Here is a 16,661-nt window from a genome sequence, read left to right on the forward strand (position 1 = left end):
AGTGTGATGACCCATCATCATTACCAAAAAAATACGTCATTAGACGACTGGGTCAGAGCATCTCCAAAACAGCCGGTCTTGTGGGGTGTTTCCTGTATGCAGTAGTTAGTACCTACCAAAACTGGTCGAAGGAAGGACAACCGGTGAACCGGCGACGGGGTCATGGGCGCCTAAGGTTCATTGATGCACGTGCGGTCCGATATCTAGCCGATCTTATCTGATCCCACAGAAGAGCTACTGTAGCATAAATTGGTGAAAAGGTTAATGCTGCTATGATAGAAAGGTGTCAGAACACATAGTGCATCACAGCTTGCTGCGTATGGGACTGTGTAGCTGCAGACCAGTCGGAGTGCCCCATGCCCACACCTGTCCACCGCCGAAAGTGCCTACAATGGGCAGGTGAGCATCAGAACTGGACCATGGAGCAAAGGAAGAAGGTGACCTGGTCTGATGAATCAACGTTTTCTTCTACATCATGTGGACGGACAGGGTTAGGGTCCGATCCGGTCGAGTATCTGTGGGATGTGCTGGAACAACAAGCCCGATCCATGGAGGCCCCGTCTTGCAACTTACAGGACTTAAAGGATTTGCTGCTAATGTCTTGTTGCCAGTATTTAATTTTTATTAAAGGGATTTTTCATAGTAATACCACCAGTTTGGAAAAATAATTCACTTTTAAGCTTCAGTGTGTCAACAATCAGGAAACGAATAATACTGGACCATCTACACATTTAGCTCAACCAATAGAGGGTTAATGCATTTCGAGTACTTAACTCACATACTCTGTATATTGCTGCATGGATGAATATCTATTCTCTTTTATTATCTACCTCCACCATTTCGAGCTATTTCAGGAGATGCATCAGGTGTGAATTACATCTAAGTCGAGAAGTATGAGCGACAGTGCCCTTTACTGTAAGGATGATGTACTACACCTGTATGTCCGTTTCCAAAAAGCGACTAGACCATTTTGAGCTGTGGAAAATTGAGTCAGGGGTTGGGCTTAAAAGCAAATCAAAGCAATAGTCTGGTAATTTTGCATAGACATTAAATGCAATGGCTACATCTACAGTCCACTGACATCACCAAACGTTTGTTTTCTTCTTTGCAAATGCTTTTCCAGGACTTCACTGCTGCTGCTTTCAGTCTCCTCTTCAGCAAGTGAAATTGTCAACAAGAATTAAATCGGGTGACCGACTCGGCTCCTCCGAAACGTTCCACTTTTCCCCTCCACCGATGAACGCTTTGGTTTCATGGACAGTGTGTTTGTGCTCGTTGTCGTACCGTCGAGGAGTTTGGAGGAATTTCGTTGTACGCGCACAAAATATGTCTGTAAAATTCCTAATTCATCCCACCGCCTTCATCAGTTACATCATCAATGAAGACAAGTCAGCCTGTACCCGCATGACACTACACCTCCGCACAGGATGAGGCCCTATGCTTTGGACCGTGAGCTGTCCAGTTCTTTCTCCACACTTTTCGCTTGTGATCGCTTTGGTACAGGTTTGCTTAGGTCTCATCTGTCCATGAAACTTTTTTTTTTTTTTTCGCCAGAACTGATCTGTATTCCTTTGTTAAATGATCCGGCCCTTTCATTCTCGCTGTTGGAGTCGGATGGTGACATCACTGACCGTTGTTTTAGGGTTTTTCTTCGCAGCTCGTAGGATTTGCCTGGCACCAGCTGAAGTTGTCTTTTAATGAGTCCGCGAGTAGTTTCTCAGTTTTGTTTTTTCAAGACTGCAAATATCGGACTCAACACAAAAACCGTCTATTTCTGCAAAATGGTTAAACAAAGATGGTCGTCTGTACTTTCGGTTCATCTATGAGCTGACCGTGCTCTATCTAAAATTGCCATACCGAGTTGAAGGAGTTAAGGGTATTAAAAATGAACACTATTACATAATTTCGCCATTTTTTTCATGTGTCTGTCTTAATTTTAATGTCTCTGTTAATTTTAATGTGCACCATTATGAAGATGTGTTCTTTTTTACCGGCAACACGGCCGCCTCAGTAGGCTGTGAGTCAGTTTAGGCATAGACAAAGCCACGTTAAAGGCACATTACACTACACCAACAGTGCCAGTGTCCTGGATCCGGAGTTGCCATAAATCTGTCCATAAATTTATAGAAAGCCAAGATTCATAACTGCTCATGAGCCATATGTATAATTCACGACTCGCAACGGATACAGAGAAATCCAGGATGAATAACAAATATATTGTTTAGACTCCTTATGTCCAGGATCTCTTCATAATGTCAGAAAACTGTAGGTGCATGAGCAGAGCATGTCCATACTAAATGAAGAATTGACCGAACCTGCCATCTACGGAGTAGCCCGCAGCTACTCAAAGGTTGTGATGATGTCAGAGGTCCGTGGCACAGCTATGAATTTGGGGAATTGCAGGGTTGTTGGAAAGGTTCACCCTCAACTCTCTCTCTCTCTCTCTCTCTCTCCCGGTGAGTAGTGTGAAGGCTACCCTCCTTATTAGACATTGCCATTCTGTGGCGGCAGCAGTGGAGGTCCTGACAGTCAGTCAGTTGACAGGTCTGTACCTATTTGAACACACTGGGACTTTCTTCAACAATTCATTTTTTTATATATATATTTTTGTTGATAGGCCGAAACAGGAAGCGAGGCCATATCTTGCCAGGACTTATTTTTGTATTGATATTAATACTTACTGAAGATTTTTGTCACCCTCAGTTGAGGGTGTACGGTATCAAAACACTAGGGGGCGCTATAATCAATGAAAAATGTCAAATGGCCTGCTACTCTTGAACCATTGCCCTATTCACTTTCTTTCCTGCTTTTACATATAATCCTACATTGAATGCTTCATTACTTTCCCGTCTGTACATTTTTCAATTTTTAGTAATGAGAAATACATGTTTTTGCTTATGAATTCATTATAATATAGTAATTAATAAATGATAAATACAGTACATTACAGTAAATAAATGATCTTACACCATTCAATGGACATGGAACTTGGCATGTATCATCCGGGGTGCATTGTGAAAAGAAAGGATACTGTATGGCGTGGGACACCCCATACAGTTTTGTTTATTTGTTTGTTTATTTTTTCCAAAAATAAGAAGGAATTTGATATTTGGAAATAAATCATTTGGACTGCCTATATGTTGCAATTTCCTATGGACCCTTCTGTAAAGCTGGACTTGCTAAGTCATGTCGAGTTCCCCTATAGCACAAGTGTGGAATGTTATCCAGACTGTAGAACAACATGTGATCACACCAAACTCTGTTCGCTGTCATTATAATCAGGGACCTGGTTTTTTTGTGACATGATTTCAAATGAAAGTACAGAGTCACCCATGTTGATTGTGATAATTATATTTTTTGGATAAATCATAATTACATGAGGCTGTAAACAATCAAAGCACACGCCAACCGTTGGAGCAACCTCAAACTTAAATGCATGGCCTGCTGTTTCTAAATTCAACCAGATACAAGTGCAAGATGTTGTAAGGAGTCAAAATAAAATAGTGTCCTTATTACATATATTTTTATTGTTTCTTTTCATTTGATTTTAATATGTTCATTCAATATCACAAGTACGAATGTTGTTAGTGCATTATGTCAAATACATGTTTACTTAATACATTATATAATTAAATACATATGTTTGTGTTTTGCTTATAAAAGTTTAACAAAACATTGACATTGCAGGGAGCTGGAACTCTTGTCTTGGATGCTATGGCATACAAATACCATGTGTTGCCTTCTGACAGCACCGGGTAAAAAAAACCAAACACATAGAAATGACATTACAGATAGATGTTGCATAATAATAAGGCCATAATAGCGCAGGAATAACAATGAAAATGGATGGAGGAAAATTTGCAATATGCCACGAGGCTGAAATTCGAAGACTATCGAAACGTCGGCAATGTAAAACAAATCTAAAAAGAGACACCATAGAAAATAAAAATAAAAAGTGACACCAGCGAAAGACTGAAAGTCAAAGATGGGAAATCGAAACGTATTCGCGATGTACTCATTTCCAGCGCATTCTCACAGCAATACCGTCATTTTGAAGCAGGTCGTTTGCCTGTGAATGGGGATATTTTTTCCAACGTCGACTGACGGGGGCGCTGTTTGCGCTCCCCCCCCCCCCCGTGCGGTGCCGCCCACTCCGCGCTTTGCGTATAAAAGCGTCCGGCCGCCCGCCGCTCGACATACCCCCCAAATCTGACTTCCAGGCCGGGTCGGTCCGAGCTGCGGCGCCGCCTACACCACAATACACGAAGCCACGGCAGCGCAATCACCGTCCATCCTTCGAAGGAACACGGCCCAGTGGATATACACCAATACCGGAGACTCGCAAACACCCAACGGCGTCGAACCGGTGAGATATGGACGCGTTTCGAGCGGCGGCTCTCCGCGTTCTTCTCTTCCCCCCCCCCACCGCTCGCACCCATCACATATTGTTGCTTTGTTCCGAGCGGCGGCCATCTTTAATCGCCTTGCCCTACATTTCCATCGCCCGTCTTCGGGTGGAGGTGGAAGCTGGAAAACCCTGTGGAAACGGTATCGGCAGCGGGGGAGAGGTGGTAAAAAAGCGGCGGGGATGTAAATTAAATATTTTGCTATGTCACCAACGCCAATATAACAGGTATATTTGTTTTTCCTGTGTGTATGTATGTATGTGTGTGTGTGTCGGGGGTGGGGGCTGGGGGGCATTTGTTTTGGGGGTTGTACAGACAGGAACTTTAACCGGATCGCCGCTCCTCCGGCGACGGGAACCGACCTATCCATCAGCACGCCATCGCCGCCCGAGCAAGCGAAGTAGCCGCCGCGAGAATAAATAGATAAATGAAGCCCGTAACGCCGCTGTTTACGTCGCCACATTTCCCCGCTAAACAACCGCACAAACGGCCTTGTTGACGTCCGCTCGTCCGGCTCCAAGCGACCGCTGACAGGCGTCGTCTCGACCGCGTCCGTCGGGTCGCACCGAACCGACTCTAAGGTGTCCGAACTTCCAGCCGGTTCGTTCCGCCGCGGAACGAGCTGGTGTCGGGCTAACGGTGCCGGAATTACAGCCACCCACTCGCTTCCCACGGAGGTCAGGCGATCAACACACACACACACACACACTAGAACCCACGGTACCGTCGTCATTTTTGATGTTTTTTCGTGTTTGGGCCGGTGTTCGCTTGTTGGCCGAACATAACCAGGTTTAAAACACATTCCGCCGCGGCTCGAACTGGGCGAGCTGTCTTTAATAAAAACATACCGTGTGTGGGGTTTTTTTTTTTTTTAGGCTGGAGGGGGTAAATGGTGTCCACAGTAAACACCATTTCCACTCGTTTTCATCCCATTTCCAACCCGATGGATGCCTCTGCATGGCTATGACAGTACACCCCTACACCCCCCCCCCCCACCCACCCACCCAGGCGAGATCCGCTCAAAACGCTGATATTTTAGGATTAGATTCTTCCAAAAAAGCGTCAAACGGGCCCGGTCTGATTTGACGGTGAAATTTCAAATGTGCCTAACGGGGATCTACGTGCGGGTTTTGTCGGGGGGGTGGTGGTGGTGGTGGTGGTGGTAAAGAGGCCTTTTCTTCGCTCGCGAATGGTTATCATTTAGAAGACCCCCAATGCATCAATAATAGTAATAATATTAACCCGCCCATTTTTACCAAGCCTGTGAACGAAAAATAAAACGTCCGGAGGTTAGGGTGATGTAATGCGCGCATGCTTTGTTACCTGCTCTCTGTGATTATGAATTTTGTCTTTGAAGCGAGCTATTAAAAAAAAAAAAAAAAATCTATTTCTCTCCCAACAGGCGGCGTTAATGGGTTAAAATTCTGTAATTCATGGATCTTAAATCTACGGATGCAACCATTAACCGTTTCCATAGTAATAACCATCTTTGTGTAATGTTGTTGTTGTTGTTATTATTGCCAGGGAGGAGAGGTCCTACTGCTTGAATATGCCAGTAAATAAATGACTACGGTGACAATTTGAGCGTGGACCGCTTGAGAGCGGTTGCTTACGGACATCCATGGGTCTGTGTCGCCAGATGCCATCCACTTGCGTAACACAACATCAGGACATCAATATCACACAGCTCTGCATTTTTAGGCCAGCACCAAATGTGATGTGGCTATCCTGTCACATTCAGTACAAAATGCATGCTCTCACTGCATGGAAATTTAGATTTTTTTGGGGGGGGTTGTGGCTGTACTCGCCCAGTTATGAAAATACTGATATGATGCTACACTGCAAGGAGCTAGTATTTCGATAATCTGTCATCGATCACATTTCGAGCCTACCCGGCGGTCCTTAAAAAAAGTGTCTTGTGTGGTATGGGATTGTCATGGTGACGGTGTTCTCATTCGATCGTTGACAGTACGAGCACGCGTGCGCAGGACTTGCTCCGTCTTTCAAGAACCGAGCCCGGTCGGCGGAGGAGGTGGGGAAACCAGCGCTAAAAGTCCATCATGAGGTGGCTACTCTCTCACTTTAGCAGGAGTACTCTGAAGAATAAAATTTGGCAGTACTCGTTCTTTTATGCAGTGACGGGTAACAGCGAGCAATGCAACATGCTGTTCTGTACATTATTCTGATGACCTGAGTTAATCGCATGACGTGTGCAAACAATTCATATATTTAACACATGGGTTTGCCATTATTTCAGCCCAGGCTTTATTCAAATACTGGTTCTAACTTATCAAAGCACAGCCCCGTCGAACACCGTACCAGCAAGAACCTTAAATGCAGTGACAATTGCAGTTCAGTGGGACAAATGTTTAGACCCTTTAAACAAAAGTATTTATGTGCAGGCATGTACACAGTGTGCAACTGTATAATATAAATGGTTGGGGATGCCCCAAAATGAGTCTTGCATATTATAAGTAATGGTACAATACCAGTGGGATCACTAGTTTTGGGGGACTTTGGGGGGAAAAAAAAGTTTTTACATTGATTTATTTGCTGCACCATCAAAACAAAATCCATTCAAACACGAGACTGGAACTTTGTTTCAGAAATAAAACACGAGACAAAAAAGTCACAGCAACTTTGTGACGCTCCATTGGAGCACCAAGTACACAGAACAGTAGTATCTAGTATTTGATGCTGCTCAGTGTCAATACTCAAGACTCAATACAAAAGAGACAAAACTGCTTCAGAATTCAAACTGCTTCAAAATTAATAGAAGCTTCTGTTTTGAGTGTGCAGCTTTATTCAGGCCTCTTCTGTTCATAGCAATCAAGGACTCGTGACGGCCCGATTTGTACATTTAATAGAGGAGGAAAAAGGGTCTGCTGTTTTAAAATAAATAAAAATTCTGTAGAGTAAGGATGTTCCAGTTTAGCTATAACAATTTAAAAGTGTCAGTTTTTAGCTGGAACAACTAGAAAACTGCGGTAGCTGTGACTATATGAAATGTTTCTTACCGTGGTGAAACATAACATAACTGCGGTTTATTGGCGGGGCATCTTTGTACATTTTTATTATTATTGTTATTTTATCGATTTGTTTTTGTCAGTCAGTGTGCATTACAATAACAGGATAAAACAAACGTACAAAAATGTACAGGGATAACATTTCAATGAGCATTTGTAAATAAGGGGACCCATATCTATTGTTTTATGTGTGAACATGAACACAGCTCTCCGTGCGCCCCCTATCTTGTACAGCCATGCCACGTTGATATTCGCATTGAACAGTCGAATCCAAATCGGCTGACAAAATTCTTAGTTGGGTACAGCCCGAGAAAAAATTAATAATTGGACACACACAAAATTAATCCCTGATATGTTTGATGGACTGTCCCTCCCCTCACGCAGCTGAAATGAGGCGCGGGAGCGGTCTCAGCGGAGCAACTGAAAAGTTTCTCCAGAGGCCATTGAACATGTGATGGAACACAGTCGATGATGAGAACTAAATAATGATTATTGTGTTTTTTATATTTCCTATCCTTCTGTAACTTTCACCAGCAAAAAAAAAACCTAATACAAAAAAATATATTCAGCCCTTCAACACGCACAACTTGTGTGTGTACCAGGTGACTGCGCGCCATTTAGTGCTGTTAGCTTCAACGCTAACGCCATCCATCCATGAATGCCCAAGTTAAGGCAAAAAATGACATCCGCTGATACGTGCCTCCGCGTGAATTTACTGGTACCCGACTCAGAATTTTGTCAGTCACATCGTATTTTACTGTTTAATGCGAATATTCGGTGGGCTGGTGGGTCAGGGCAACTCTTCCTATGGGCGAGATAGAAAGCCGCGCCTAAGTGATGGGGTGATCGCCACGCCTAAACTGATATTTTACGTCTGCTTATTGAACAAAACAAGTGCGTATGGAACAAAACCATGCGTGATGCGGACACTCTCTCTGACTGTCTCCTGATAGCCCTCCCTCCATGCGTTTTGCGGAGAAAATGGTCTCTACGCGTCGTGCCGCGTCCCTACATTTTTTTAAAGTTGTTTTATTTGGAGGAACCAGGGAACGGCCATTGGGCTGCACATAGTGATACTGTCAAAAACAAACGACTGCTCAACTTGAAGGCTCTCAGTCAACTGACCGGTTTCCGACTGTTGATTTGACTCATTGACTTTCGAGGGGCCCAGCCCTAGAATTTATTTTTGTCTTGGTTTCAAGGTGATTTTGCAGGATATTGCTTTCAGGGATGAGCATTTTTCCAATAGATGGTACTCTACACCAGGGGTTCCCAACATATTTATCACAGACGCATGCACACAAAACTAGGGGGACTGACCGACTGTTTTCCCCGTTACGCATGTAGAAAAATAAATAGACTAAATACATCTAGAATAAAATAGTATTTGGGTCACGCAAAAAATCTACCCCTGTGTTTCGAGAATAAACTCGGAATCCCGCCCCCGATTTTGAGGCCGGCGAGCAGAGCGATGCGCCCCCTGGCGGCAGCGTATACAGCGCGGGGAGGTAAAATACATACAGCGACAATGAAAACAGTGTTTGCTCGCTTGTTTTCGGGTTGAGATCGCTCTGCTTGGGCTTTGCCAAAAAAAAAAAGGACAGGCTAGACAAGGCACCGCCCACCTTGTCACGGCTCAATGGCAAATGCCCTGCGGCCCGACACCTGTCCTCGGTCCGGTGGTTGGGAACCCCTGCTCTACACCAGTCTGTGCACTGGTGTTAAAGTAACTCCACTTTTTACTGATGACAGATGAACCCTTCGGTTGCTTGACAGGCGTTAATAAATTAGTCATTATTATATTATGATTATTATTGTGTGTTGAAGACAGCTGCAGTGAATTCTTAAATGCACCCACTTTTCCCCACCTTATCTAGATGTCAATATGAAGATATTACACATCTAGTCAAGGTGCTGCGTCTTACAATGATCACTTTCAATATCAAGGAACCTTAAAGACTTCCCATGAAGAGTTTCCGTACGAGGTTGGCCAGAAATCTGTCAATTGTGTTTCCCAAAATGTGATTATGACCTTTTTCAAAAATGAGGAGACTTCACCGCTGAATGTGACCGTTTTATAATCGGAGTATCCCCTTACATCGGCTGATTGTATTATAAGTGTTTTTGGAAATAGGATCATTTCTGACATGATGATTTATTTTTGTGGTCCATTTATCTCTTCGGACTCCCAATATTTTTAAGCTACCTGTATACTTGCAGCGAAACAGAAATGTTCACGCAGGTAGAGATGTTGGTAGGGCTGTCACACAGTCATGAATTATCAGTTCTTGATTAATTGTAATAAATGTAATGCCGATTAACTATTTAATTTCCTTATTTTTATGCCATTAGTATATTATAAGCCAAGAATGTGAATGCATAAACCTTGAAAGGAAAGACATGTTTTAACATAACTTAAGCTATAACTGAAAAAGCTAAAAGCTATACAAAGAAATGACTGAAAATAACAGCAACCAATGATCAAAATAAACCATGTACTGTTGCCAAAACAATCCACGTTCTTCTCATCCACAACAGCAGCCAGACCTGCACATTACTAACATAACCCTTAATTGATCCCCAGAGGGAATTTGGGCACTGCAGCTTGAGAAAAACGATAGAATGGCGCAAGACCAGATCCCAAGAGGAAAAACAGTAAAAAGTATGTACACAATGAATAGAAAATATGCACACACAAAAAACTGCAAGGGCAAGGAACGCAACCCTCAAATGGTCTCTGCACTCACTGTAAAACAAGGTTTCACTTCTCACTTCTTTGTGGATTCTTCTACAAAACATTTTTTGCTTTGGCCTTATGTAACAAATGTTTTTTTTTTTTTTTTTTTTTTTTTTTTGGTTTTATAAAATTGTTGTAAAACATGGATGCAGTGCCTTGTTTCTGCCAATTATGTGCATTTAAAGTTAATGGAACCGACAAAATTGGACGACCATAATATAATTGTTTAAAGGTTTTTATTAATATAGGGACTGTATTTAAGTTGTTGGTAGCAATTACGGAACATATACACGATGGAAAGTAAATAGTTAAATAAAATTGTTTGCAAATGTGACATGACAATTGAGCTGTTTAGTCCACTATTCTAAACTGGGCTTACACATATTTAAATTGAGCAGCAACTTTATTTAGAAATTATTTTCAGCCTAACTGTAGATCACACTTCCTCCTCCCGACATCAAAGCAAAGACCTGTTGATTCATTCATCGCTGTCTCTTTAACGTCATATTACTTTATAATGCAAAACATATGTTTAGCTATTAATATAAATATGATGAACTCATGTAAACAGGAGCCTTGTGTTTGTGGAGACAACCAAACCCGTAGAAACTCATAGATTTCTTGTTAATTTGTTGCAACATTTCCAACATGGCTTACAATTTCTCTGCAATTTAGTTGGGTGGAGTGTAACAATTTTGCGAAATAATCACTTATAAATGATTTATGTGATAATTCTGACCTTTCTATTTTAGGAACAACATATGTGCAAGGCCCCAGTTGCAATTATTCAAGTTTCCCCCCCCCAGATTATCGTCGTGGTGGTCATCAGAAATGCTGGCGCCTTTTTATCGGCTCTGAAGCAAATGTCATGTTGGTCGTCGTTTTTTATGTTCATCTCTCATTAAAAAGAGCCAAACCTGAAAGATGGCGAGGGCATTATAGGCCTGGTGCGTCACTGTACTTTTCAAAACTGCTATCTGCGATATCAGTAGACATCAAGTCCAACTGGAGGGTATGAGTGTAGTGCAGCACATATGCATGGTTTAATTCTCAACCGCGACTTTATGACACTGTCGTAATCCTTTTTCTAAGCTAACTTTAAAGGGAGGAATCTCTGTATGTCCTTTGACTATCTCGACAACCTTTCATCTTATCTACTTCGCACCCGGTGGGTGTATCACCGGGGACCCAAGAACGTGCAGTGTTGGATTTGGTGCAATTTGGACACACGACGCGTGTAATATGAAACGAGCGAGCCGAGCCACTCTGTGCGGCGGGGCTTCAGGGCTCTGCGACTGAGTCATGAGTTACATCCACAGTGCAGTAGGGGATGGCGATACCGCAAATTTTTATTTCGATCTGATGCCAACTAATACCAGGGCCAGAATCGCCCAAAACAAACTTTTATTATTGCTTTTGTTTGGAGAAATCGTCAACGTGGACACTCAGCGGATTGCTTTTGTGCCTGTGTTGTCTGTGTTTTTGTCCTTTTTTGGTACTGACCCAATTGACACTAGAATCGATCTGCAAAACAAGATGTATCTATACTTTTAGTATGGATCCGCCCACCCCTACAATGCAGCCCATTGAACAGCCATGTTTTGAACTTATTGCCTCTTATTTGGACAATCAAAATCCAGTTGCTAGAGTGGCTGAGTACTCAAAAAAAACATTACACCACTTGTCGAAATCATTATTATTATTTTATTTTTTTTGTGTTTAGGAGTTCATACATTTAAAGCTCCTTTCCCACTTGCACTGAAAGCTGATAATCCACTGGGAATGTTTCATATTGGCGTAATGTGGAAAAGGAGCCAGTGTCCGTATTCCGTAAAAGTCATTCCGTAAATCTCCCCACTCTCGTCCGAGTATTATTTACGGGAAAGTGCGTGAGTGCGTGTGTGTGTGTGTGTGTGTGTGTGTGTGTGAATAGAAGCAGTAACATTGCTGGGACAAGTACGACAAGTAGGGGTGGGTCCGAATAACGGGAAAGCACAAATAGTGGGTTATTGCGAATATTTATTTATTTCGTACACATCTCAAAATATTTCTTTTTTGGGATGGAAGGGGGGGGGGGTTCAGAAAAATGGCCAGTCCGAACTGTGGCGCTCGGCTGCAAAGACGAGAAACGGAAACACGGCCAGTCTCTACTGAGAAAGGCGTTTCTCAAAAATGCCACTCGGACCCTCAGTGTGTCTTTTAGTGAGGAATAGAGAAGGGCACTACATGGTGTATGTCAGCTCGGGAAGTATGGAGTGCTTTGAGTGCGGCGACATCGGCCACAAGCGCTTCGCCTGCCCGCCCGCCCTCTGCACCAGAGTGCAGAGCCTGAGAGGGAACGGGCAGACAGGGAGAGGTAGAACTTGGAGAAAGTTCCTTCTCCAGAGGCAGAGCGTGTAGGACAGGTTGAAAATGGTCACACTGATTTAATAACAGGGGCTCTGTCCTGGCTCCGTCAGTGGAGGGAACACATTTATTCCAGGAGGGGCGGGGAGACTGAGGTGGAAACTGAAGCGCTGGTCTCTGAGAGCAAGGGGGGCGGGGGGGCGACGACACTAAACCGATTCAGATTATCCGATCGCATCTACACTGGACAGAACATGCTTTTCCTTACCACTTCCCTACTGTATCTGAAACGGTTATCTAGTGTGGGAACAGACTCCCTGCGAAACTTCTCCATAGAGAAGGCCAATGACTACCTACCACCTTTGCCGGATTTTTCGTGTGTGTGTGTACACACAGTTATATTATGGAGTGGGGAATGGGGAATATGTGCTTAAGGGGCTTAAGAAAAGCAATTTAACATGACCCTCTTGATTCCTTTAAGATTTTGAAACCTATCGCAGTACATGTCCCACTATTCATGCATTTGGTTTTTCTTTTTGCTTGCAGATTCAGAAGGCACTAGAAAAGAGGCGCAACAAAAAATTTCCATACTCGATGACATTACATCGCAATGTCCGATCGTTTGGGGCAAATAACCAAGTCCAAGGATGGGAAAAGCAAGTATTCCTCGCTCAGTCTATTTGACAAGTACAAGGGAAAATCAATAGAAACTCAGAAAACTACAGGTAAGATGTGCTGCCGCCTAGTAACCAAATCATGTTGGCACACTTATTCATGTGTATATTTGTTTCTTCTGCAAATGTCAACCTCTTATAATGGGTCCCTAATCTCACTTCTCCACCTCCTTTATCTATTCCTCACCAAATATTTCCAGTAGTTCCTCGACATGGCTTACAGAGTCTTGGTAAAGTGGCCACAGCCCGGCGCATGCCCCCACCCGCTCATCTGCCGAGCCTGAAGTCTGAAAACAAAGGAAACGATCCAAACGTGATTATTGTGCCCAAAGACGGAACAGGATGGGCAAACAAGCAGGAACAACCCGATCAAAAGAAGTGAGGACCGCCACTCATTTAGCATGATGTACCCTCAATCCGCGACTCGGATAATGGAATGTGTACGTTCTATGGAAACTTGGCCACGTTTTTGCCAAAACAATTAAATTAAAGATTTGTCTGTGCATGGTATAGGCAGTATAGTGTACCAAACCTAGATTTCTTCAAGTGTTCCAGCCTTCAAAGATGAATGGCCTTTTTTTTTTTTTTTTTTTTCTTTCCCTCTTCTCTTTTTCCCATATGAGTTCATGTGCTCCTAATCAAAAACATTTAAGTGCAAAAATAAAACTTGGTGGTATGCTTAAAACGAATATTACAATTATGTGGCTTGATTGGTTAACTTTATTAAATTTAATAAAATAAATATAGCTCTGCGACAACAACCAAAAGCAGACGCAGACTGGCCATTGGGCAGTTCTGGCGAGTGCCAGAAGGGCTGGTCTGTGTTTTGACTCTTTGGGGCCAGTCAGGTAGTTTCTCTGCCCCTTGGTTGCCAAAGAAATGGTCCGCCCGCACCACATTCCCCGTTTGCGGAAATAATGGTCCGTCCCTCTGGTTTAGGCTATTTTAACATGGTTCACCCCCCCCCCCCCCCCCCCCTTTTTATTTATTTTTTCTTTTTTGCTGCCTTACACGCCGTGGTGTTTTAGCTTTGTGATGGGCACTATTTTTGTAAAGGTACTGCAAAACGATAATGGTGAAGCACATTTGAATGCGGTGGAAGTGGTGGCACGGCTTGCAGCTTTGTTGGTAGTATCCTCTAGTTCCACTCAGCCAGTGGAAGTCACCATAAGAAAGCGCCACTAGCAGCAAGCTGTGTGATGGCAACATACTTACAATGCAATACATGGAGGAAAAAAAAAAAAAAAAAAAAATTGTATGCGCTAAAATGTTATTTTGGTTGCCACCAAAACATTCCTTATACCGTAAGTATCCTGTTGGCTTGTGCTGATGTTTCTCTGGAGGTCTGCCTGTCTGTCTTGCTGTTGTGTTTGTTTGTGTTTTTTGTTTTTTTTAACTGCCTTTTAGGTCCCTTAGATCTGATCCAAATTTTTTATTTTTTTTGTCTCTTCAGTTCTATTGCGTCAACAGCACAGCTGCCGGAGTTGCAGCCGCAGCTGGCTTTGCAGAAATCTGTCTCCAATCTTCAGAAACCCACACCAGTAGCCAGCCAGGAGGTACGTGTTTAGAGACGCGTAATGCTGCAAGATATTTCTACTCCGCTAATAATAAAACTTAATTGGATGATTTTCGCAAGTCGATGTTCAGCTCCAAGAAAACAGAACTATGGCAACCTTTTATAATGACCTGGTTACTTTTCCACAGAGCACAAACACAGGTGGACCAAAGCAATGGGCCCAGCTAAATGGAAAGGCAGTAGAGAAAGATGGTGAGTCGTCCCGGCGCCTGAGAATGCCTAACACTGAAAGACGTCGCTTCTGGACTTCATTGACGTGCCCCGAACTTGTCTAATTGCAGGTTTAAGGGTCTCAAACCGACTTCAGCCCTTCTCTCACGAGGAATTTCCCACGCTGAAGGCCGCTGGGGAGCAGGACAGGGCTGGCAAGGAAAGAAGCGCCTTCGATCCGTCGTATGGGCCAGGACCAAGCCTCCGCCCTCAAAGTAAGATATGTGTCTCCGGGAAGTAGGGCGCCAATGCGTCATATCCACCCATTTGGGGATTCCCTTTTCTCTTGAGCCCTCTTCTCTACCGGGAGAATCCCCAAACGTTTTGATTTTCTTCTTCAAGATGTGACGAGCTGGAGGGAGGGTGGTGGGAGGAACTTGCAGCCCTCGTCCTTGCCCCTCGGTCTGCCGACAGACCCAGAGGGCAAACCCTGCACTGTGGTTGAGAACAGCACCACCCCGACCTCCTCCAACCCGCCCCCCGCCGCTGGCCCAACCGCCAGCGTAGTGGTTGCTCCACCCATAGTCCAAGAGCCAAAGGAGCCATGCCTGCGACCTGCCCAGCCCCTGCGCAGGGCCGCAGTCCCTACAGCCCTGCAGCACCAGCTCCACCACACCTCCACCGCTGTTTATCACGACATGCTGCCTGCTTTTGTAAGTGCTATGGTGTTGATATATAGAAAACTGGTAAAGGGCGGGAAAAACATTAATTTAAAAGCTTTGATCGAATTTGACACCATGTCAGCTTGAGTTTTAGCCCGTTTTCTAGTCAGAACTAGAGTTCTTCACAGGTCCCAGAATTCAGACCTATAAATTTGGATGATATTTGACTTTGCTACTTAATTTTCCCAAACACTTTTCAAAATGAATGATTAAATACAAAATGCTGCAATACAAAGTATCAAACGTATGTGTTGGGACCAGGAGATTTTTAGGTTGGTTTCTCACCATATTATTCAAATTTTCCTAAAAAAAACAAAAACTAATATGAAGATAATATTAGAAATCAAACTAGACTAAACTAAAATTCACTGGTATGGTCCTTGTTATACAGCTGTCTTTGAAATGTTCTATTCGATCAGTATTTGCATGTTATTAACCGCTATTTTGGATTGTATTTCTGCTCTGGTCAGATGTGCTCCAAGGAGACACGTGAAACCCCGGGCACAGCCGAAACTGTCCCTGCCACTGTGGTGGCACCTGCCCGATTCGACAACAGGCCCACCTTCCGACAGAACTTCACCAACCCTGAAATTGTCAAGTATGTTCACCCACAACTGTCATATTGTTTGTAGGGTCTAGGGCTGGGTAATGTTTTTTGAGGATAATTTATTTTGATGATAATCGGCACCAACCTTTTCCGCATACCATCTGATGTGCTTCACAGAGACATTTCATCAGTCTAATACAGAAATTGAAATGTTCAATAAGTTGCGAATATGGTGGCTGCAAAACGGCGGCATAACTTCCCAACAAAGTGTCCGATATTACAATTTTGAAATCGATTCAGTAATGGAAAAACGTGGCGTCCTGCTGGCTCAACCAGAAAGTGCGTGTTCCATTTTAGGGGGAATGTCTTGCAGGGACCCAGGTTGGAGTCTGCAGAATGTCCTCCTCTCTCTACCCAAATATTTACTCTCTCTCTTCACTGCACTTTATAATAAAGGCAAAAAATGCCCAAAAAATA

General features: G+C 43.5%; 1 protein-coding gene across 1 annotated transcript in view; it reads left to right on the forward strand.

Moving 5' to 3' along the window:
• Positions 1 to 4,309: 4,309 nt before the first annotated feature.
• Positions 4,310 to 16,661, forward strand: part of prrc2b (proline-rich coiled-coil 2B) — a 31,225-nt gene continuing 18,873 nt past the window's right edge. The window contains exons 1-8 of the mRNA XM_080017624.1: positions 4,310 to 4,366; positions 13,062 to 13,240; positions 13,390 to 13,567; positions 14,643 to 14,745; positions 14,894 to 14,957; positions 15,047 to 15,190; positions 15,318 to 15,628; positions 16,108 to 16,235. Of these exons, the coding sequence (XP_079873750.1) occupies positions 13,126 to 13,240; positions 13,390 to 13,567; positions 14,643 to 14,745; positions 14,894 to 14,957; positions 15,047 to 15,190; positions 15,318 to 15,628; positions 16,108 to 16,235 (1,043 nt within the window). The 5' untranslated portion in view covers positions 4,310 to 4,366; positions 13,062 to 13,125. The remainder of the gene's footprint in view (positions 4,367 to 13,061; positions 13,241 to 13,389; positions 13,568 to 14,642; positions 14,746 to 14,893; positions 14,958 to 15,046; positions 15,191 to 15,317; positions 15,629 to 16,107; positions 16,236 to 16,661) is intronic.

This window comes from Zeus faber, assembly GCF_960531495.2.
Source record: "Zeus faber genome assembly, chromosome: 17".
NCBI lineage: Eukaryota > Metazoa > Chordata > Actinopteri > Zeiformes > Zeidae > Zeus > Zeus faber.